The sequence below is a fragment of the Cetorhinus maximus genome, chromosome 18 (assembly GCF_964194155.1).
Source record: "Cetorhinus maximus chromosome 18, sCetMax3.hap1.1, whole genome shotgun sequence".
NCBI classification, from domain to species: Eukaryota; Metazoa; Chordata; class Chondrichthyes; order Lamniformes; family Cetorhinidae; genus Cetorhinus; species Cetorhinus maximus.
Genome location: NC_135896.1, coordinates 37,563,166 through 37,587,469, shown reverse-complemented (window position 1 = coordinate 37,587,469; position 24,304 = coordinate 37,563,166). Strand labels below are relative to the sequence as shown.

At 41.8% G+C, this 24,304-nt stretch overlaps 1 protein-coding gene across 1 annotated transcript in view; it reads right to left on the bottom strand.

Annotated features, from left to right (window-relative positions):
• Window positions 1-3,877: 3,877 nt before the first annotated feature.
• The window catches only part of amn (amnion associated transmembrane protein), a 67,346-nt gene continuing 46,919 nt past the window's right edge, over window positions 3,878-24,304 (bottom strand). The window contains exons 6-10 of the mRNA XM_078563407.1: window positions 20,708-20,790; window positions 18,859-19,042; window positions 9,951-10,119; window positions 8,192-8,309; window positions 3,878-3,991 (exon numbers count right to left, since the gene is read on the bottom strand). Of these exons, the coding sequence (XP_078419533.1) occupies window positions 3,878-3,991; window positions 8,192-8,309; window positions 9,951-10,119; window positions 18,859-19,042; window positions 20,708-20,790 (668 nt within the window). The remainder of the gene's footprint in view (window positions 3,992-8,191; window positions 8,310-9,950; window positions 10,120-18,858; window positions 19,043-20,707; window positions 20,791-24,304) is intronic.

Below are 24,304 nucleotides of genomic sequence, written 5' to 3'. Positions count from 1 at the left end.
CCCAGTATTGAGTTGCTAGATCTGTTTGAAATTTATCACATTTAGCATGGTGGTAGTGCCACACAACACAATGGAGGGTATCCTCAATGTAAAGGCGGCACTTTGTCTCCACAATGACTGTGTGGTGGTCACTCCTACCGATACTGTCATGGACAGATGCATCTGCGGCAGGCAGGTTGGTGAGGACAAGTATGTTTTTCCCTCACCACCTGCCACACACCCAGTCTAACAGCTATGTCCTTTAGGACTCAGCGAGCAGTGATGGACATTGAAATCCCCCACCCAGAGTACATTCTGCACCCTTGCCTCCCTCAGTGCTTCCTCCAAGTGATATTCAACATGGAGGAGCACTGATTCATCAGCTGAGGGAGGGCAGTACATGGTAATCAGCAGGAGGTTTCCTTGCCCATGTTTGACCTGAGGCAGCTCTCCCAATTTTGGGATTAGGAGGACTTTGCAGGGTCGACAGGACTGCAATTGCCTTTGGTGTTTCTGGTGCCTAGGTCGATGCCAGGTGATCCGTCCAGTTTCATTCCTTTTTCGAGGCTTTGTAGTGGTTTTTTACAACTGAGTGGCTTGCTAGGCCATTTCAGAGTCAACCACATTGTTGTGGGTCTGGAGTCACTGATACCACCAGGTAAAGATGACGGATTTCCTTCTCTAAGGACCCCATTAGTGAACCAGATGGGTTTTTACAACAATCGACAATGGTTTCATGGTCATCATTAGGCTTTTAATTCCAGATTTTTATTGAATTTAAATTCCACCCTCTGCCGTGGCAGGATTCAAACCTGGATCCCCAGAGCATCACCCGGGGTTGTTGGATTACTCATCCAGCGCCAATACCACTACACCATCACCTCCCCCTAGGTAGGATCTACCTAACATGTTAACTTCTCTTTTCTACCTACACGCACTGGCTAACCTGCTGTGTGTTTCCATCATTCTTGTTTCTTTCAGTTTAAGCTCCCACTGTAATGTCTATATCCTTTGCTCTATTGCATCACACACACAAAATGCATTAAAATTGCAATAACCTACACTTAAGAAGTAAGAAATTCTCTTCAAATGATTGCATGCACCATTGGAAAATTTCAGAGAGGTCAGATCTGAAATAAAATATACGCACAACCATTGTAACAGAGGCATAACTTGAGACTAGGGGGTGGGTGGGGGAAGGATTCCTCTGTGCATTCTATGTAGTGAAACCTGTAAAATTATGGATTTGACATAGTCCAACAGAATGATATGGACATTTCAAGGCCAGTGAGAGGTTGCACTCGTCTATGTGGGTTCTAAGTGCTTACACCCACTTAGGTTGGTGTAAAACAGCAGGAAGGATTTCAGCAGAGTTTTGTCCCAATTTCTTGCAGCAACTTCGATGGGAAATCAGTGGAAACCCTGGAGAAATGGTGCGAACAGCAGATTAAGTCCTTTTCTCAGGAGCTCCATACGAGTATATCTGGAAATTTCAGGTGTAATGAGCCATGTCTGACTCGGTTTTTTTATTTTTAGATTTATGTGTTGAAGCTATAAGAACAGATTAAGTTTTTCTGAAACAAAACACAAGCTCTCCTTTTTAAGAATCTCGGAGATTCAGAGGAGCGAAGGTCTGTAGTTCTCAGGCTAAACTGGAAACTGAGGAATGGTTCATACTGGATAATTCATCCAATGCCAAAACAGCAACATGGCGCAATAGTTGTTTTGTTTATTCTGAGACCTCTAAACTTATCTACAATTTCCATCTCATCAGTGTTCAACTTTGTAGGAGACTCAAATTCCTCTATTGCGCTAAAATCGAAGGGAGAATTTTGGCTCAAAAGCATTTTGTGTAACTAAAATTGTCTGTCAAATTTCACAAGAAAGTTACAGAGCATGAGCTAACCAATCACGTTATCCTTCCTGAGTATTTCATTCTTTCCATAATTCACATGATGCAAAAAAATATCCAGGCTTGTTGTCTAGTTTTTGACTGCTGTGGCACACAGCTCCCCCTGGTTGTCAAAACAGGAACACTTTGATCCAAATATTCATGGAGCATTTTGCAATGGTTGATTTTGAAAGGCATTTAAAGAGGATAGGACTCACTTGACACTCTAGGTACCACTTCAGCAGAATGACAGTGTTAAATACAGCAGTCATCAGCTGATGAATCTTATGGCTTACTGAATTTCTTTTATGGCTGTGTCTGATAGAATGGGAGAGGGTGTTTTTTTTAAATGAAGATGGTGACAGACAACAGTTAACATTTTTAACTGCACAAACTCATAACCTATAGATTTAGAGTTTTTACAATCTTCTGTCAGTGGTGTTTGAAAACAGGATCATGAACTTGTAAAACTACTCAGGGAAGAGGAAAAAAAAATTCTCATAAAATATTAACCATGATTTAATTTTAACTATTGCCTAAAAACATTAGTTCAAAATAATGTGTTTATAATACACATAAAAGAAACAACACAAAAAGGACAGACATTAAAAAGAAAGTTAAATCTATCTGTGTAGATCTGTCTCTCTGACCATTGGTCAGTGTCTGTGGACTGGTGTCTGTTTATGATCTCCAGTCAACTTGTCTTAATGTTCTGTATGTCAGAACATTGTCTACATTTGATAAAATTTACACCAAATAATCAAGCATAATGAAGGCAAAGCTAAGTTTTCTGTTCATGGTTCAAAGTAAAGCCCTCACTGCTTAGCCTCAGAATTAGCCTGGATCAAGCAGTAACAGCAATGAGATGGTTATAAATGTCTGATGTCATTCCCCGTGAAAAGCAAAAGCCTGTCCCTGTTAGGTTGGCAATTTAATCATATCAGAAGCTGAATATGGACTGAGTCTGACCAGTACAAGTATTAAATCCTGTTAGCTGGCATTCAATCCTGATAATCCAGGTTCAAACGAGGAGGATTCATTATAGTGATTGGGGGATAAGTGAAGTGTTAACCCAGTTTCTCTCAGTTTAGTTACCCATCAAAAAAAAATCTTTCATCTCTTTTGCTGTTCTTCTTTCATTTTTTGCCTTTTCAGTTCAGTATCTCATTGAGTTTATCTTTTCCCCATTGTTGCCAGCATCTGTCGATGTTCTCTTTCACCTTAATTATGTTTTCTTAATTCAGTCTAAAAGTCAATTAAGCGCATTAGTGAGTAAGACTGGAAGAGAATATTTAGCATCAGACAGAAGGGGAATGACATGCTGCACATTCACAAGTTTTCCTTGGCAATGGGAAGATTTGGTTTCTAATAGACAGTTGCTTAGCTGAATAATGTCCGTAGGTTGAACAGCAAAAATGTATGTTATCACATAGTAGATGCGAGTAGGCTCTTTCCACTTAGATTAGGAGAAATAAACACGAGAGGACATGGCTTTAGGGTGAAAGGGGAAAGGTTTAGGGGGAACATTAGGGGGAACTTCTTCACTCAGAGAGTGGTGAGAGTGTGGAACGAGCTACCATCTGATGTGGTAAATGCGGGCTCACTCTTAAGTTTTAAGAATAAATTAGATAGATACATGGATGGGAGAGGTCTGGAGGGTTATGGACTAGGTGCAGGTCAATGGGACTAGCGGAATAATATTTCGGCACAGACTAGAAGGGCCGAATGGCCTGTTTTCTGTGCTGTAGTGTTCTATGGTTCTATATTAAAACTTTTTGAAAAGGATATACCTTTATATTCCACTGAATTTCCCAACTGTGCTCATTGCTACTTGAGAAAGCTTTAATTGAGCCAGGTTTAAAAATGAAACTAGTAACTACTTATCTACAATTGCGGTTAACAAGCAAATTTTCCTCGTGTGATTGGTCTGTGAAGAAGTAAATGACTTCTTGCAAGTTCAATTGGTTTTTAGAATATTAAAAACGAATATATGTGCGACACAAAGTATTAACAATCTTCCTCGCCGAAATCTTGCTCAAAGAATGGACTAACAAAATTGGTCCCAGATTGAGCTGCGACAATGGTTATTGTATTTTCTCCAGAGTAGAAACCATTAGAATCCTAAAAAATAGAGAAAGAAGTTAGTCTGGATCAAGATACCTACATACATAAAGATAAAAACAAAAAGCTAAAAGCTACTGCGGATGCTGGAAATCCAAAACAAAATAAAAACAGAATTACCTGGAAAAACTCAGCAAGTCTGGCAGCATCGGTGGAGAAGAAATCAGTCAACGTTTCGAGCCCTCATGGCCCTTCAGCAGAACTGAAGCATAGTTTCAACAAGGGAGAAATATAAATTGGTTTAAGGTGGGTGGGGGGGAAGAGACACATTGAGGGTGTGGTGTGAGCAGATAATCAAAAGATGTCAGAGACAAAAGGGTCAAAGAGGTGTTGAAGGTGGTGGTCTTTGTCTGAGAAAAGTGCTAATTAAGAATGCAAGACAGGATATTCAAAGTACAGCTCTAGTGGGGGTGGGGTGGAAAGACTAAAGGTTTTAGTTTTAGATTTAAAAATAATGGAAATAGGTGGGGAAAGAAGAATCTATATAAATTATTGAAAAAAAAGACGGGTGGGGGGGGAAAAGAAACGGGGTGGGGATGGGGGGAGGGGGAGTTTAAGATCTAAAGTTGTTGAATTCAATATTCAGCCCAGAAGGCTGTAAAGTGCCTAGTCGGAAGATGAGGTGCTGTTCCTCCAGTTTGCGTTGGGCTTCACTGGAACAATGCAGCAAGCCAAGGACAGACATGTGGGCAAGAGAACAGGGTGGAGTGTTAAAATGGCAAGCGACAGGGAGGTTTGGGTCTTTCTTGCGGACAGACCGCAGGTGTTCCGCAAAACGGTCGCCCAGTTTGCGTTTGGTCTCTCCAATGTAGAGGAGACCGCATTGGGAGCAACGAATGCAGTAGACTAAGTTAGGGGAAATGCAAGTGAAATGCTGCTTCACTTGAAAGGAGTGTTTGGGCCCTTGGACGGTGAGGAGAGAGGAAGTGAAGGGGCAGGTGTTGCATCTTCTGCGTGGGCATGGGGAGGTGCCATAAGTGGGGGTTGAGGAGTAGGGGGTGATGGAGGAGTGGACCAGGGTGTCCCGGAGGGAACGATCCCTACGGAATGCCGTCAAGGGGGGTGAAGGGAAGATGTATTTGGTGGTGGCATCATGCTGGAGCATCTCCACCCCTCATCTCCACCCCTCCATCATCTTCACATGGTCCATCTCTGACACTTCTCTTCCCTTCCTTGACCTCTCTGTCTCAATTTCTGATGATAGACTGTCCACCAATATCCATTACAAGCCTACCGACTCCCACAGCTACCTCGACTACAGCTCCTCACACCCCGCTTCCTGTAAAGACTCCATCCCATTCTCTCAGTTCCTTCGCCTCCGTCGCATCTGTTCTGATGACGCTACCTTCAAAAACAGCTCCTCTGACATGTCCTCCTTCTTCCTTAACCGAGGTTTTCCATCCACGGTCGTTGACAGGGCCCTCAACCGTGTCCGGCCCATATCCCGCGCATCCTCCCTCACGCCTTCTCCTCCTTCCCAGAAACATGATAGGGTCCCCCTTGTCCTCACTTATCACCCCACCAGCCTCCGCATTCAAAGGATCATCCTCCGCCATTTCCGCCAACTCCAGCATGATGCCACCACCAAACACATCTTCCCTTCACCCCCCTTGACGGCATTCCGTAGGGATCGTTCCCTCCGGGACACCCTGGTCCACTCCTCCATCACCCCCTACTCCTCAACCCCCACTTATGGCACCTCCCCATGCCCACGCAGAAGATGCAACACCTGCCCCTTCACTTCCTCTCTCCTCACCATCCAAGGGCCCAAACACTCCTTTCAAGTGAAGCAGCATTTCACTTGCATTTCCCCTAACTTAGTCTACTGCATTCGTTGCTCCCAATGCGGTCTCCTCTACATTGGAGAGACCAAACGCAAACTGGGCGACCGTTTTGCGGAACACCTGCGGTCTGTCCGCAAGAAAGACCCAAACCTCCCTGTCGCTTGCCATTTTAACACTCCACCCTGTTCTCTTGCCCACATGTCTGTCCTTGGCTTGCTGCATTGTTCCAGTGAAGCCCAACGCAAACTGGAGGAACAGCACCTCATCTTCCGACTAGGCACTTTACAGCCTTCTGGGCTGAATATTGAATTCAACAACTTTAGATCTTAAACTCCCCCTCCCCCCATCCCCACCCCGTTTCTTTTCCCCCCCCACCCGTCTTTTTTTTCAATAATTTATATAGATTCTTCTTTCCCCACCTATTTCCATTATTTTTAAATCTAAAACTAAAACCTTTAGTCTTTCCACCCCACCCCCACTAGAGCTGTACTTTGAATATCCTGTCTTGCATTCTTAATTAGCACTTTTCTCAGACAAAGACCACCACCTTCAACACCTCTTTGACCCTTTTGTCTCTGACATCTTTTGATTATCTGCTCACACCACACCCTCAATGTGTCTCTTCCCCCCCACCCACCTTAAACCAATTTATATTTCTCCCTTGTTGAAACTATGCTTCAGTTCTGCTGAAGGGCCATGAGGGCTCGAAACGTTGACTGATTTCTTCTCCACCGATGCTGCCAGACTTGCTGAGTTTTTCCAGGTAATTCTGTTTTTATACCTACATACATGTTGCCTATTATTATCTGACTCCTGAGTAAATTTTGACAAGTCAGCTTGCAGCAGTGCTGTAGAATCTGTATCATATGGTTACAGATTGCATTGTTGATCTTGCTGCAGGTTTGAGTTCTGGGGTTCCCTTCCACTTGCCATGGTTCAGCTGATTTCATAACCTCTGATAATGATGTGCATGTGCTATTCTACATTAGCAAAATGAAAAACCAACATCAGCTGAGTTATCTCATAATGCAAGCAAATCACAGAGCAGACTGTGCTGCTCTCCCGATCTTACACTGTGCTGGAGACTGCAGCAGAGAGGAGGGAGAGACAACAAGCTGTACAGTTGTATTTTGTTCCTGACCTCTATTGCAAGGGGATTGGAGTACAAGAAAACAGAAGGCAATCGTGCGGGGCTTCGGTGAGACCACACCTGAAGTGCTAAGCACAGTTTTGGTCCCCATACCCATAAACATAACTTGGAGTTGGTACAGCGAAGGTTCTCTAGATTGATCCATGCAATGAAAGGGTTGTCCTATGATGAGAGGCTGAATAAACTGGGCCAATACTCTCTGGAGTCTAGAAGAATGAGAGGTGATCTCATTGAAACCTACAAGATTCTGAAGGGGTTTGACAGGGTAAACAATGAGAGGCTATTTCCCTGGCTGGAGGACACGGGGACACAGCCTCAGGATAAGGGGCAGATTGTTTAGGACTGAAATGCAGAGAAATTTCTTCACTCAAAGGGTTGTGAATCTTTGGAATTCTCTATCCCAGAGGGTTGTGGATGCCTCATCATTGAAAACGGCTGAGATAAACAGATTTTTTGGCCTATCCGCGAGGAATCGAGGGGTTATGGGGAGCAGGCGGGGAAATGGAGTTGAAGCAGAAGATCAGCCATGATTGTATTGAACAGCAGAGCAGACTCAGGGGACTGTTTGGTCTACGAATCAACTTAGATGTTGAACTTAAAAAATTATTTCACAAATTTATCACATTTAGTGGTGGAAAACCAGTGAATTATTTCTAGTTTCCATAGGTTTCCATTAATTCTGATGAGTTATTTTTGTGGCAGCAATAAGTGAAAGCAGGTGGGGTAGAACCAGTGGGTTCGCAGGCTCTTTTGCCCCACCTAAATTGTCCACAGGTGAAAAAGTTTGAGAACCAATGGGCTAGGTGTGCGTGAGATCAGTGCCCGGTGCAAGTAACGCTAGGGAAACCCGGCAGCAAGCAGCTGCAAGCCCACGAAGGTTTGAGACTTTTGTTTTAGAAAAAGATTTTCTCGTTGGCCAAGAAGAGCAGGAACACGCCTATTCCTTTCCCCACAAGGGAGCCTTGGGCTTTAATTGCCCTGGCCTTTCCTCCTCCCTCCCCAACCATAATCGTTTACTTCTCCCCCATCCTTTGATCTAAGTACCTGACAGGCAGGGACCTTCGGTGCTGGTTCCTAGGTGTGACCTCCTGCCTTACCTTCTGAGGAACCTTGCTACTTTTTAGCTTGAAACAAACATATGAAGACTCTGCCTGCAAATGTGAAGCTACCAGCAGAGCTTATTTGGCTAGTGCTTTGATCATCATTCAAATAGCCTTCATTATTTACTGTTTTTAAAAGGAAAAGGCCCAGATTTTAATGACTTACAGGTGACAGGTTTATTGCTGAATCAAACGTAGGATTGCTGAACCCTTTGTCAATAGCTTCTTCATTGTCAGAGTTGTAATATTTTCTGAAATTGATGAGAGCTGATGGAATTGTGGCTCTGTAGAAGAATTCATAAGGGATAGTTAATCATTTCTTAAAGACTCTAGTTGCTGTAAGCTGTTTTTGTGCTGTCGGTTCCTGACTCATGGGACTTCCACAGCCGCTGATAGTCACGGGCTAAACAGTTTGTATTTTTAACACTGGGAAGAATTGTTTTTTATTGGGTTTTCCTGGCTACACCTGATTCTGGTGGGCCCATTAAATGTACAGCTTTATTGGCTGTGCAATTCCCCCACCTCCGCCCATCGCCCCATGACATTATGGCAATAGGGTATATGTGGGAGCAGAGATTTGTTCTGCTGCATTGAGCTTGGTGCATGCTCATTGGCCAAACATGTCACAGCAAGAGATCAGCTGCTGCATTCAGATGCAATCATGAGAGATTGGTGCACTAAGATTGGTCTCCTGGGAATCGAGCCGTATAATCAAGAAGCAGTGACCACTCTGCCCGCAAGGAAAAGAAAATTCTTAACCGAAGCTTGCAAAAGCCTGCAATCTGCCACAAATTAGATGATAATGGAAAAGCAATTCCCACATGTGTTACTCAATGTCTAAACCTTGCAAGGTAAAAGATTCAGGAGTACAATTAAGCAAATCACTGAACAATAGTGTGAAATAGTTTAGAGGTCAGAACTATTTCCTCCTCCCCTGCCCCCTATTTGACTGGCCTCCAGATTGAAACCCTACTAAACTTCGTAGTGTGGGTTACTTTTCTGGGTTGATCTGCTAACCTATCAAAATTTTTAGACCCTCTATTTACCGTAAATTTAATCTTTTAACAAAATGCTTAAAGAATTTGTATTAATTGTTTGAAAACAGCTGCAGCATCATTTAAACAATGCAGGCTGCTCCGGACAGCATTTTTAACAGCAGCAGAGTGTATCCCCAAGCCCTGGGTGCATCCAGTTCTCTCTTTGATGCAAATACAAATAGATCTTTTAGTACGCTGTCTCCAATTTAAATATCATTACCTACAGTAGACGCACGGGACAGAACAGATTCTACTCCTAAAGCAAATCGCCACTATCAAACATTGCCCTAAAAGTAAAAAGGTTGCAAAGAATTTTGATTAAGATTAAGATCGTTATGTTTTGATCTTTCCATATTTATTGATTTTTGGGTCCAGGGGCTCTGAGAGCCAACATGCTTAACGCAGGGCTTTGAGGCAACATCAAAGTATCCAATGACAAAGGGAGAATTCAAGACCGATGAATGATGGACCCATCTTGAGAGGAACTCGCTTGGAAGAATTGCACAAGCTGAATTTTCATATCTCCCAGTGAGCATTAATAGTCATACTAATTCAGCTGCCTTATGCTCAGGGACTCGTGCAAATCCCCCTCTCCACTGAGGTACCATCAGGACTCACTGTTTAAACAAATGTGTATTTTTTTCTGGCAACAGAAATGTGCAGAACAAAACACCAATTCAATTTCCTGACCGTTTCTGTTGGTTTGGCTGCTTCTGCCTGGATTGCACTGGTAAGAACCGTACATTTTACCCCCAGGATGGTAATATTTATCAGAATTCTGTGCAACATTTGTGGTCTCGCCTTCAGGATGCTTTTTGCAATATTTTCTTTCTGGATTCAAATGGAACTTTTGTAAATTTCTGCTATTCCATAAAAATTTGTTTTCACCTAATTTTTCCTGAAATGATGAGGTATATCAAGTTTCCAATTAACAGAGCAGCAATGAAAACAGCAACCACAATTCCAACAATCTTTCCAGCACTCATGTTTCTTCCCTCCTGTTCTTCACTGTTGGTGCTTTTCTTGAGTTCAGCATTCGCGATTCCAAATATGTCACCTAGATTCAAACATAACAGAGACAGCCTGCTGAAGGCCATTAGTTAAAACATTGTTTTGCTCTAACCGCACTGTCCATTTTTTACCATTGTTATGTTCTGGGTTCATTTTATGTCTCAATGATGAGATCTTTAGACCTGTATGTTTAAATGTGAACCATTTATTGTTAATCTTTGACTATTTTCAGATCCCAGTTAATGTCATGCATGGCACTGCTGCCACGCAGGTAGGCTGCTTCTAGAGGGTTCTATCAGTTTATTACCATGTGACTCTATACATTATACCATGGGCGGTGCTATTCTCCATGTCCACATTAACCCTTGCTCTGCTGAGCACCTTTACATTACAATGGCATGTAGGCACACATATCATACAACATCCCCCTTTCTTCTCAAAAGAAAACTTTCCTCCCTTCCAACAGAGTATAACTATTTATAATACAATCTTTATTTGCTATACCTTCTCCTGCACCTCAAGTTTTGGACTTCATAAACTCAGACAGTCTTGAAGCTTAACAGTTCTTGTCCACATCTCGGTCTGTCACGCTTGGTAGTAGTAGTACTCTTTGGTATTAGTACTCTGTGTTTCTGGTACTTGGTTTTCTCCATTTGATTTGCTTTTTGCGCTCCTTTGAATTGCGGTTCTCTTTATTAACAATCAGTCTGCTTTTTTTGGACACTGTGGGTTTGTCCTGTTCCTTCCAAAGGGAACGTGCACTCCTTCATTCCTAGAATGAACTCAAATTTTCTTTCTCCATGGTGTCCGCCATATCCTTGCTGGACATTGACTTTTCACAAATGGAATCTCCATTTCCACTTGTTTCACAATCTCAGCCAAACACTAGTTTGCTGTTTTATTTTCAAATCCTTTTACAGGCTTATGAATCTTTTCATTCAGATCAATGGTTCTCAGCACATCTGGGACATCCAGTGCTCTTTCTTCTTCTAGTTCCTTGCCTTTCAGTGTCAGATTTCCATTTTGCGATCTTATTTCTATCTTTTCTTTCTCTGTCTGCAACAGAACTTTGCCCTTGTCTTTCATTTTGGTTTCACTGTTGGCCAGGTCTGTCTCTGGCAAAGACTTAATTTGTTTCACTTCCACTTGCAGCGTGTAAACTTCTATGGCTTTTCCTTTCAATTCCTCCTCATTTTCATTCTTCAGTTTTTCAGTCATTTTCTTGTAGCTTTTGGCTTCCTCCTGGAAAATTGAACATTGCTGAGTCTGCGCTGCCAACTGATTCTTCAGTTTGTTCAGAGTGAGGTTAAATTCATTTTGCTTTTCTTTGTAATTTTCCAGAAGAATAAAGCTTGACCTAAGGGATTCTTGTAACATGTAAAGGTCTTTCAGCGGATTTTCCTTTTCTTTGCAAAGCTCACTTGCTTCATCTTCAGTTTTCCTGCAATTCAACATAGTCTCCACAAGTTTCTTCTGCTGTGCTTCCATTCTGCTGTTTAAGACAATCTTTACTTCTTCATGTTGCTGAATGGTTACGCATCCCATGTGCATTTGACTTGAAAGACAATCAGTTGTTCTTTGAACTGTTCATTTTCTTGTTGACTTCTTGCCAACTCAGTCTGGGCTTCAGTGCATTGTTTTGTTGCTACTGATAATTCCAATGCAACTTTTTCTGACGTAATATTCAACATCCTTTTTAGCTCCTCATGTTTTTCCATGGCTACATACGGATTCTTTAAGGAGTCTTTCAGGGTTGCAGCTTCTTTGTGAGCCTTTTCTACCCGTTGTTTTGCCTGGCTGTACATCTGGTTGAGCTTTCCCAACTCCTACTTTGATTTTCCAACCCTGGAATTGAGGGTTATTTCCTCCTGATACTTATGTGTCATTTCTGAAATTAATTTGTTCAGATCTTGAACAGCATGGTTCATTAATGACTTCAGTTTCAAAGGTATATATTCAGTTTGAATCTTGTACTTCAAGCCTTCAATTTTAGCTCTGATGCAAACATTTTCCTGTAGAACAGCTTCATTTTCTTTTTGCATATTTTGCTTTTTTTGAGTTACCTCAGATAGCTTTCCTTCATCTGCTCACACCGCACTGCCATCTGCTGTTGCAGTTTAGGTACCATGTCAGCATTTTCAAAAAACCCCATTTTTAAGCCTTTCAGCTGCTTCTCAGTCATTTCTTTCTTCTGTACTAAACCCCTCGGCTCATGCATTTCATTGCACTGGCATGATCGGCATCCATCTTGTGGTTTACTTAAATATTGTCTCCCTTGCTCTGGAGTCTTCTGTTGTCTTCACTCTGAAATCTTTTGTTGCCCTCTTTCTGGAGCCTCTTGGTCGCCCTGGTGCTTTATTGGGAGTTGCCCTCTCTCTGGGGTCTTATGTTGCCCTTGGCACTTTACTAGGAGTGTGCTAGATCTTCTTCTAGGGTCTGCAACTCTTCATAACTTAGAGTTTAAAATATCTGTCAAAGCCTTTTAATATCTCATCAAAACTTGTCAAGTATTGATCTATACATTGGATGTGGAGTACTTCACCAGCAAATGAACCGAAACTGAATAAAAACTTATCACTTGTACTTCTCCTGATTCCTTATTTGATCCTGTAATTCTCTGTAAACTAAAAATTGTCTTCACAAGACTCCCACTCTTTGGTCTGGTTTAGCCATTTCCTTATCCAAAATGCATCTGGATCTTCTAATTTTCTGTCCATGGCCTTTTTTTCTTGTAGTTACAGCTTTAAATGTTGTTTAAATGTTGCCCCTTTAAGGCTATCAATGCAGTAACCATAATTTTTCGCTCAGGCTGTCTGCAGCTTATCGGTTTTCTTTGTTGTGAGTTTCCTGCAATTTTACGATTTTGGCGAGCTCCTCGGTAATCATGTGCCTTCTTTAAAAACTTTTGAAAACTTCTAAATGACAGCATTTCCTTCTGGGCAATTCCTTCTGATTTTTTTTATTTTACCTCTGCTGGTCCTTTTTATTTTGAATGTTCTCCACTTTGACAGTTTCAGTTGGTGCACACTTTTTTTTTAAGATATGAGCTGTTAACTCTGCAGCACTTTTCTCTTCTATACAAGAAGCCAGGAACCTGACTGAAAAGGGTTCCCTTTCTCTTAAACTCTGCAGGCTTTTCCTTTTTTTTTTGCTTACTGCACTCTGCATATTTCCCTCATTACTATGCCAGCCGATTTTTATTTAACTTTTTTTTTAAACTTCAGTGTAGCATGGCCACAACTGCTGCAACCTACTCAGCCCCTGTGACTGCCACCTATTCTATTTTGTAAGCACAGCTTCTTTTTTGTAATTTTTGCTCACTGTATTGTGAACTGACCAGGTTCTTTGACTCTGCGTCACTCAGGATAAGCAATTTCTGTATTTTTTCTCACTGTCTTGTGAACTGGCCAGTATTCTTCACGCTGCATCACTCAGGGTCTTGCAATTTTTTGTGTTTTTGCTCACCTGTCTGTGATCTGACCAGGTTATTTTCTTTTTTATTCTGTGTCACTCGGGGGTTTTGCAATGGACTTTCACTCACTCTGGTGGATTCCTCAACTTCCAAGTCAACTTCAGTTGTTTCTTCAATTCTTCTTCTTAGGCGTACATCTCTCTTGTCCAGCTTCAGAGTTTTTCATATCTTGGGATTCTGTTCTGGTTCATCATTTAAAATGCCACCTTTCATATCACCACTAATCACCATGTTGTATCCCACAGCTGCCATTATGTTGTGTTATGGTTTTTTTTATTATTAATTTATAGGATGTGGGCTTTTCTGGTTAGGCCAGCATTTATTGCCCATCCCTAATTGCCCTTGAGAAGGTGGTGGTGAGCTGCCTTCTTGAATCACTCCGGTCCCTGTGGTGTACGTACACCCACAGTGCTGTTAGGAAGGGAGTTCCAGGATTTTGACCCACCAACAGTGAAGGAATAATGATATGTTTCCAAGTTTGCATGGAGATGTCTTGGAGGGGGAACTTCTAGGTAGAGGTGTTCCCATGTATCTGCTGCCCTTGTCCTAGATGGTAGCAGTCGTGGGTTTGGAAGGAGACTTGGCGAATTTCTGCAGTGTATCTTGTAGATGGTACACACTGCTGCCACTGATCTTCGGTGGTGGAGGGAGTGAATATTTGTGGAATGGGTGCCAATCAAGCGGGCTACTTTGCCCTAGGTGGTGTCAAGCTCCTTGAGTACTCATCCAGGCAAGTGGAGAGTATTCCATCAAATAGTGGATCTAAAAATTTTGAAAAGTTAGCAGATCAACCCAGAAAGGTAACCCACTCATTGAATGGCAGAGCAGAATCGATGGGCATAATGGCCTACTTCTGCTCCTGTGTTTTATGGTCTTATGGTCTGATTAGCTGGGGACCACAATGTGCAATTAACCTGTGCCTGTTTGTAACGATGCACAAAGCATGCAAACATTGTGCTGCCTGCTCATTTGAATGTTGTGCAGTACAGCACTAAGCTACACACTTCAGCAGGGCAACCAAGTTGATATGAGGCTAGCACCACTTGAAGTTATCCTGGACTACTTAAAGCCAGCTTTCACCCCATAAAGGTGAGGTGTATTCTGGCTGGAGCAGAGTTCGGAGCTGGTTCAAGAAGAGTCTCTGAGCAGGAAGAGGAGTGGAAATGGTATGACAAGGCCAGAAAATGTGCTCCAAGGTGTTTAACTGCAACTCTGGAGGTCTCAGTGGAGAAGGTGCAAAGGAGGAGAGGGGTCCTACTCCCTCAGGGGCCAGGAGATCCTCCAAACTGACACTATGAAGGCAGTGGGAGCAGACAGCCAATGTGATCAATGCCAGCAGACTAGCTTCAAGGATTTGGGTGCAAAGCCGCAAAAAGTTTAATGTCTTAATTCAAGGTCAAGGTGAGTGAATGCATCTGTCTTTGACGGGTTATTGAACTGATGATTGTTTTTTAACAGCTGAATGATCATTGAAGGGGATGTAGCTTTTTTTCAATATGAATGAAGATTTTTCTGTGCAGTATGAATGGCAATGTGTTTGACTGACTCTTTTATTATATTTTTAGAGGTTTAAATTTTTTAAAGTCCATTTCAAAATATTCCCATTGCTATCACATGACTCCTGAGAATTGTAAATAGTGGCTGTGGAGGATACAGGAGACATGGAGTGGGATGGGGGTGAAGGAGAGTAAGAGGTGCGGCTTGGGGGACATAAGATTGATGTGAAGAGCTTGGCCGATGTCCCAGCAAATGGAGACAGGCTTCTAACCAGCACACCTCAGCACCCACACTCCTCCAACACTGCCTAGGGAGTCAGGAAACCCAAACTCTGCCCACCCAAATCTCCAGGAGATGAAAATATGCCGGAATGGGCAGAGGCAATGGATTCGGGTTTCCAAAATCAGGAAATGGCCCAGCTCATGTTTTCCAAACCCAACAAAAAAAACTCAGCTCTATATCCTTGGAAATTATCCACACTGCACAATTCACTCAAATCTCCTTCAATTATCTGCCAACTGTCTCTATCAAGCGGAACTCATATCCAAAATTCATTGCCTCAACTCCCCCTCATACACTGAGTAATGCTGCAAGCCTCGCACTCGCCTCGCAGAGCAGGCACACACAGCCAGTGACAGGCAAAGCACCAAAACACATTGCACCACAATCACTGACACATTTCCTTCTCACTTACAGGAAAACCTGGCCCATAATCAGAGGCAGCAGCAGCTAACCACCAAGGGACAGGCACGGCCACATGCCCTCACCCCTACTGAGTAGACAGCACTGGCAATCATTTATATGTCCATGACAGTGGTGGAGCTGAAGCCAAAGAGGATGTAGAGTAAGTTTCTACTTAAACCACCTTCCCACACCCCACTTCCCAGTCTCCTGATTAAGAAGCAGTAGATGGCATAATCGTGCAACTTTTTGCTTCATCCACCACCTGTAACCTTGCCCACAGTCCCCCCTTCCCCATTCCTTGTGTCTTTATCCTTTCAGATACCCAAGAACTGCCACCTGGTCAAAAACTGGTATGTGAAGTCTGAAGTCCCAGTGGAACATAAGGCTGATGAAGAATCACCATCACTTGGTCTCACACTGTCAGATACCAGCTCAGATTCTGACACTGCATGTACTTTAGAGGGTAGCAAAGACATGAGATCTGCGTGTGATCAGTCACTGGGCATGTCTCATCTGCAGCCAGGATAGGGGACAAGAACAGCACAGGTGTCACTCCCCGGAAAGCATGGTGTCCTGAAGCTATTAATGTGTATAATATTTTGGAAAATATTTTTCTTTTAAAATAGAAATTTGATCTGCGGGTATGTCTTAATTGGATTAAAGCCAGCTAGTCTGGGTGCTTTAATATGTGTTAGTTTGTGATGTAAACAGAGAGGTAGTGTGTATTTGCATTTTTTGAATAGAGCATTCAAGAAGGTGAAACTTGACACCTTTCTAACAGCTACCAAGCAATATGTTTATATTACTAATAAAATTAGTACAATGAATGGGGTTTCATTGTTAAAAGTTAAAGTTCAAAGAGACTGGTGATAGATGAGAATTAACATTCAACAGGGCTGGTAGGTATAAGTTCAGTGGTTTTTGGGTGTGCAGGCAGAGGCAATGTAAGATCAAAAGGCAGCTGCAAGCCTCCAACTGATCCAACTGGTTCCACAGTGAAAAGAACCTCAGTCTGAATTTGTAAGGTGAAAATGCTTTGCCTGATGTTTGGTTAAGTCTATAGGTTGCTGTTGCCTTAATGGAGATTAGTTTGGGAATTTGTTAAAAGTTATGATAGTAGTAATTTGTAGCCATATGTACATATATTTTAACCTGTGTAATTAATAAAATATTTCATTTAGTCTAATGTAAAATCTCAAACTAGTTGTCTGATTCCTGATAAAAGCAAAAAACTGTTGATGCTGGAAATCCAAAACAAAAATAAAAACCAGCTTATATTTCACCTCTTTTCTATTTTTACTTAGTTCTGTTGAAGAGTCATACGGACTCGAAACGTTAACAGTGTTCCTCTCCGCAGATGCAGCCAGACCTGCTGAGTTTTTCCAGGTATTTTTATTTTTGTGTCTGATTCCTAAGTTTGGAGTCGCATCTCAAACATAACACTTAAAATTATAGGTTATGACAGTTGTTTAAAGTTTCCCTCTGGGATTTTTAAATAACTCCACTTTACCAACTGCATCGGTCATGACAATGGTCACACATGGATTTTGCTGCAGAGGACTCAGATGAGGATTTTGTGTGGTACATAAAGTCACACAGCACACCAAATGCTTGGTGCATTGGCAGGGCTGCCAGGAAACGTACTGTTACAGTCAAAGAGCACAGAGGTGGCCGGCTCCAACTTGGTACTGGGCTTCGCATGGAGATTGGAGACCACCCTTTCCAGTATATAAACGGTGGCCACCTCTATTAGAAGACTTGCAGGCCCAACCATGATGCAGCACCTGGTAGCCAATGGCCGGGATTTTCCGGCCCTGACGCGGGTGGGACCTACCGCGGGTGAGGCGGTGCCCCAGCCAGAGGTCCACTGACTTGCGGCGGGACCGGAAGATCCTGGCGGCGGGCAGCTGTGGAAAATCCTGCCCAATATCTCAGCTTCTGTTGCTGTACAAGCAGAAGCCACTCACATCTGAGAGCTGCAGTGGAAGCTGTGACTAAGGTTATGAAATCTTAGCTTGTTGCCATATGAGCCCAGCTTGGTGCCGCATAAGATCAGGCTGCTGCCATCATGGCTGTGGATAGCAATGCTCAAAGAAGCTTTCAGGCTCTCACAGCGGCCCAGAAATCTGCCCTGCAGCAGATTACTAGAATTGCTGAGGTGCCCTCCTGTGAGAGAGGCAGTGACTCCATGGAGCAAGAACCTGCAGGCCTCTCCCTCTGGATAACAGAGCCTTAACTCCACCGATGTCCCTGCTGTTGCCTGCTGGCCAGTCAGCCCAGTTTGCTGCACCCATGCTATCCGAAGCCAGGGTCTCAAGGCCCAGAGCTCCCCGAGGGCATCCTGCAAGGCCCCGTTCAGTCTTCCCCACTGAAAGTCAGCGGCCTTCCGCCACTCCTGCTGCAGCCACTGGGATAGCACTCAGACGGCAAAGGCTCCTGCAAGAAGGCAGTAAGGCAAGAAGGCACAAGGGTAATTAGTTGAGTTTGATATGAAATATTAAATAGTTTGTTGGATAAATTTGGTTTGGCATGGTTGTTTTGTGGTGGCTTTTATTTCAGCATTGTGTCCAAGAGGAGACTACCATGGTCTAGAGCAGAGGGATGGTAAGCTTGACTTGTACAATGGAGATTTGGGGTTATATTCAGTGGAACCATAACTGAATGAAACAATTAAGGGTAGCCCTCCTGGAAAGAGGGTGTGCTGGTTGCATTGGACCCTCCTCCTCCTGTGTCTGCAAGTCTGATCTTTGCTACTGTTCTCGATGTTCACCCCACTGTGAATTAAAGCAGTCTATTGATTTGTACTCAGACTTTACTCACCAACACAAAAGCAAAATACAGCGGATGCTGACAGAAGGTAATTAATCTGGAGCATTTATTCTGTTTCCCTCCCTACCGACGCTGCCAGACTTGCTAAGTATTTCCAGCATCTTCTGTTTTATTTTCTCACTGAACATTTCCTTAGTTTGTTATCAGAAAGAACAAAGATACAAATATCCAGCTCACATCACAGTACAGCTCACCTTCAGAATTCTCTTGAAGTACCAGCATAGATTATAGGGCTCAATCACACAAATTTCTATCCCAGAGGCATGATGATTTAATCAAATGTATCAGAGCAAAAATGGTTACCTTGGGAGGTGATATCCTCCATAATTTCTTGTGCCAATGTAGCTGCAAGTGTTCCTGGTGCTGACTTGCCCTTATCAATTAACACGATCTGAATACGAGGAACTGCGTCAATGGAGATTATTTTCTTTGAAGACTGTTTCTTGTAAACTTTTGTCACTGACATCTGTACACCTTTATATTTCTTCTGATAAATAGAAAATAAACTTTCAGCTACATTGAATGACAGGCAAACATTAAAATACTCAGGAAGCAATGTCATCATGATACAAGGCTTGCAGACCCATTTCACAGAAAGGTTCAGAGCTGGTCACTGGCATCAGTCAAAACAAGTTAATTACTACTCATAGTCTAAATGCAAAGTGAGCATTTGATGAAATACAAATCCATCCTCCATTTGCAGCTTTCACATTAAGTCCCCATAAATCCGGCATTCTAAAGGATTATAACTGTCACTCTTTTGTTGATTTTCTTTCTATTTATGGTCAGCTTTAAATATTAATTCACTTAAATAAGGCACAATAAAGATTTCATCTGGTTTGAAGGAGTTCTGCAGGCTAACAGTAGTTCAATTATTATCAGAAGACTTACAATATTTACCATCATACTTGCTACCAGCAACCCACATGCTAAACATTAGAAAACAGTCAGGTTTTAGAGTCTTCAGTCTTCGTACAGAAGAGATATCAGTTCCAGCACTATACCTCTATAGGTCCCTATGGTCATTAAGGTAGAATCTCAACAGTACCCAAATACCACAGCAGGGAATGCATGGAATTTTTGTGAATTGTCAGTGTTCGGTGTCTTTACCCCTCTGAATCTGAACATAACATCAGCATTTAGCACAAGTGTAGATTAACCTGGAAGTTTTTTAACTCGATTTTTAAAATAATCTTTTTAAAGGTGTGTTCCTAATATTTCAACATTTACCTTAACCCCATATGTTTGTTTTAATCCTTATTTCATTCCATGTAAAAAAAAATTTTAAATTGATTTGATTTTTTGATGCTTTTTATTTTCTTGCTGTCTGTGAGAATTTTTTAATACTGCTTGGATAACTTGATGATATCACTGCAGATTAACACTGGAAATACCCATTAAACCACACTATATTCAATTTCACAGAGTTAAAGTTCTCATCATGTGGAATGCTAGATATCTCAGCGCAGCTGTCTTTGAGGTCAGGGCGAGCATCCTTGCTTCAACACTGATCACAAAATGCTGGCTATCTAACTCCTTAGTGGTTAAATACACTACCTGATGTGGTGTTGACCTACAAGGATAAGGGAGATCCTGGTTTGATTCCTGCTCTGTATTACAGTGAAGCAGTGGCGGAAGCACTACAATTAATCTGAGTGCCTCTAGACTAGGGAGGGGAAAATCAGCCATAATTACTGCTCCTGCTTGTTATGTGGTCATTGAGTGAGGATATAATCAGGTTTGATTGTCATTTGTTCCATGGCCAAAGAAACCCACAGATACTTACTCCTTAGGCTTACACATGAAGAAAACTACTCAGGGTAATAGTGTCTGGGGCAGGCTGCTTCAGGAAAGGAAGGGAGAAAATCACATAGTAAAAGGAGTTAAGTTTCACTGACCACCGACAGGGAAATTGCAACCTTGAAACTGAAAACAATCTGTGACTGACTGAATATTATAAAACATAATTCTGTAATAATAATAAATGTTGATGTATGAATCCTTGCTCTTACAACTACTGCATAAGTTTGAAAGAAAGACAGGAGAACCAAAGCAAAAACAAAAGTTATAAAATATTTGGCTGAGGCTGCTTGACTAGCTTTATTTCTTTATAAAGAAGAAATGAAGACAATGAGATTTGAAGACAACGTACCAAGCCAAGGAACGAGTGGATGAGTTGGGCCCGGTATGATTCCAAATCAAATCCTGGACCATATTCTAAATAAATAATGGCACCTGGAATTCAACGTGACATCAATAATTTGTTATTGATCCAACCTTTTTAAAAAATTCACTACTGCAGAATTTTGTAATAATTTTAGACTTACACTCACCAGTTCCTTATTATGTTTCAATCTGAAGTACGCTGGTACTAAATTTGTGTTGTGCAAACCGGGTGGTAGGATCCTTTGACTCCAGAGTGAAGGGGAGCAAGAATCCATCCAGAGGTATCAGGTCTGGCCAAGGCGCAAGTTCAGATTATAGTTACACAAGAATCATAGCATTATTGTGAAGTGAAACCAATTCACATTGGTTTTGGTGTTGTAGTATAAATGCATCCTTAAAATTCAACTGGCCTTACGAATCTGTATGTGTACAAGTATTGTGTTGTAACACAATGGAAATCATCAAATAAGTTACATGTCAGCCTTGGCTCAGTGGTAGCACCTTCACCTCTGAGTCAGATGGTTCTTGGTTCAAGTTCCCCCTCCAGGAGTATGGAGTATGTATGTAATCTAGGCTGACAGCTCAGTGAATACTAAGTGTTGCTGTACTTTTGAAGATACTATTGTTTGGATGTCAAACTGAAACCTTTTCTGCCCATTCAACTGGGTAAAATATGTTATAGCTCTATTCAGAGAGCGGGAACATTTACTGATATTCTGGCCAATATTTCTCTCTCAATAAATATGACTAAACCAAATGAGTTGGTTATTTACCTCATTATTTTTTGTAGGACCTACTATGTACAAAGTGGCTGCTGCAGTTCCCAACATTACAGCTTCAAATGTACTTTATTGGCTTCATTAGGGGTATCTTGAGAATTTGGAAGATGTTATATGAATGTAAGTTAATTTATTTTTGTTTATTATGGATTCAAAACCATAATCCTCACTGGACATGTTGACTTAAATGACCATTCATGCACTTGGTAGACATGCACGTCAGATACTGAAAACACATATGTACCTAGACTCTGCCATGATAGTGGATTATAGCCCAGGATTACTTACAGGCATATTGAACTCTTTAAGGAAGACATGTGTTTTTTAAAAAGGACATGTAAGCAAAGGCACTGAGAAAAAGAAAGCTTCCTGGAAACACTTCCTGGAAAATTCCTATATGGATTATGCTTGACCGACTAACCCCGAGAGAACATGGAATGTTGCACCTCAAAAGTTGTCAAGGTCTACTTCAGACAGAGACACTTGAAAGGGAGAGATGAAATGCAAAAGACTGAACTTTAATCTCCTGTGGTTGCAGCGACAATGGAGACAGGTTGCCTCATCTCAGCAGACATCCAAAACCCATCTCCTGTTGAGTTATATCTCAGAATGTGGGAATGGTCTGAGTTGAAAGAAATCAGACTCTGGGCAAAAGACATGTTGATTTTTTCCCTTCCAGGTATACGCAAGCAAATGGGTTAAAAAGCCAGCTGCAGACCTGACTTGTGTGTGCTAGTGTGCTAGAGTGCTGTGAGAGTGACAGCACAGGAAGATCAACTCATCACCCTTACAGCTTGCAGACAAAGTCTCTCTCCCTCTCTCTTTTGCTGGAGGCAAGTCAGTCAAACCACAATAAAAAAAGAAATAAGGGCAGCTTCTGCAGCCAACCTGCAGAACCAAGTATCTCCAAACCAACTGCTACACTGCCAAACTCAGCTCTACCGGAATCACTCAACTTAACAGCCACAATGCTTCACCACCTACACTTCACTGACAAGCCAAAGGCTGATTCGTATATCTTTTTTTAGCTTTTATTTAGACTCAACTTCTCATTTCTGATCTGTGTGTATGTTTGTTGCATTTTTATTATTTTTTCTCAGGTTGTTGGTCACTAAACTTACTCTTTCTTTAACTTAAGAAAGCCTGGTGAAATTGGCTCCTTCTAAAACATAAATACATTCAGACAGGGAAAAGATATCCATGGGGGAAGGGATCCCTTTTAAATTAACCTTGTTGTGACTAACCAAGGGGGTTGAATAAAGAAGGGAAGCCAGCTCATTCCTCCTCACTGAAGAGCATGTGTATGTGTTTGTTTTATATATTTTGTTTTCCTTTTTGTAATGAAATGAGATTGAATCTCACTTCATTTCTTGTGTGGGGAAGCATCATAACAGTGGATTACAGCCCTGAATTACTTATCGCATATTGGGATCCCATTCAGGAAGTTAACAAATTAGGGACCTCACCCAGGGTCTGGTCATAACAACTCTTTACTAAAATAAGCTACTCTTTTGAGTGTGGATGCTAATCACTGAATTGAATATACTAATTGGATATGGTCATACGGGAAGAAATAAATCTCCTGAGAAAGCAGAATATTTTTGATCACCTACATGGGCCAAGATGATTTTCCCTGATTTCCTCCATGCCGAATTGACCTGCGTTATTATCTGTTTTTCACCTCTTTCAGGAGATCACATAGTTTTGAGTGGGGCAGAGAGTATATATATTGTGATACACAAGGTATCAACATAATAGTTTACAGTTATGATACACAAAGCTGGATGGACCACAGTCTTTATCTGTTTGTCACTGCTCATATGTTGTATTCACATTATCATTGGTATACATTAAAATCCTGGTGGAGAAGCTGGGGGTTCTAGATCTTGTCTGTCGATTCAGGATACATAATTCAAGGATTTACAGTGACAAACAAACATCAAATTTAGACTGATTTTGGGTCCAATCCAATTGCTCACTAAACTGTTCCTAATTTGGCATTAAACTGATAATCCTACTCAGATGGCTGGTGTGGGAAATAAAAAGTTGTCATTTTACTTCACAATTAGCTGCTTTTCTTAAGTAGGTTATGATGTACAGTAATTGGGCAGACAAGAGGGAGCTTTACTCAGAATTTAACTGCCCCATACCCGACAGGGCAAAGCTGGGTGCTAGAAACAGAAAATGTCCCATTCTCATGATACTAATGTCCTCCACGTTAATGAACACACAATTCGCACAGGACGGTTAAATGTAAATTAACTGGGTGTTAGAGATAGAAAAAAAATGGATGTGGAACATATTTGAATATAAAATAAATATAACATTAACAACACTGACCACATATTTTACAGCAGTGTCCTTGAGGCTTCAATGGATTTGTACAAACAAGCCCTGGACAATGGCTTCCTGATCCTTGTTGCAGATTGGAACAAATCCTTCTGTGATTCTGCAGAGAAAAATGTGAGTTATAGAAGTACAGTGCATTCAATGATTTAATAGGCTATGGATATCTTTTATTCCCACTGCATTGTTGGGAGATCTTCTGTCCTTCTACAGCTGCCTTCTTTGTCCATTTCTTTCTCCATATAGTCCCTCCAGGTGCTCTCTATACTCCTTTTCAGGTCTGCAGCATCTTTCTCCTCCACTTGAAACTAATAAGGTGGGAAATTTGATCAGAGATGTAAACCAAATGATTTATTCCTCTACGCTGTATAAATTAGTCTGTGCACTAAGGAAGCTAAATCTAACATCCTTCTCTATTTCTCACTAGCAGTCGGGACAAGAGTGACCTTATTCCACTC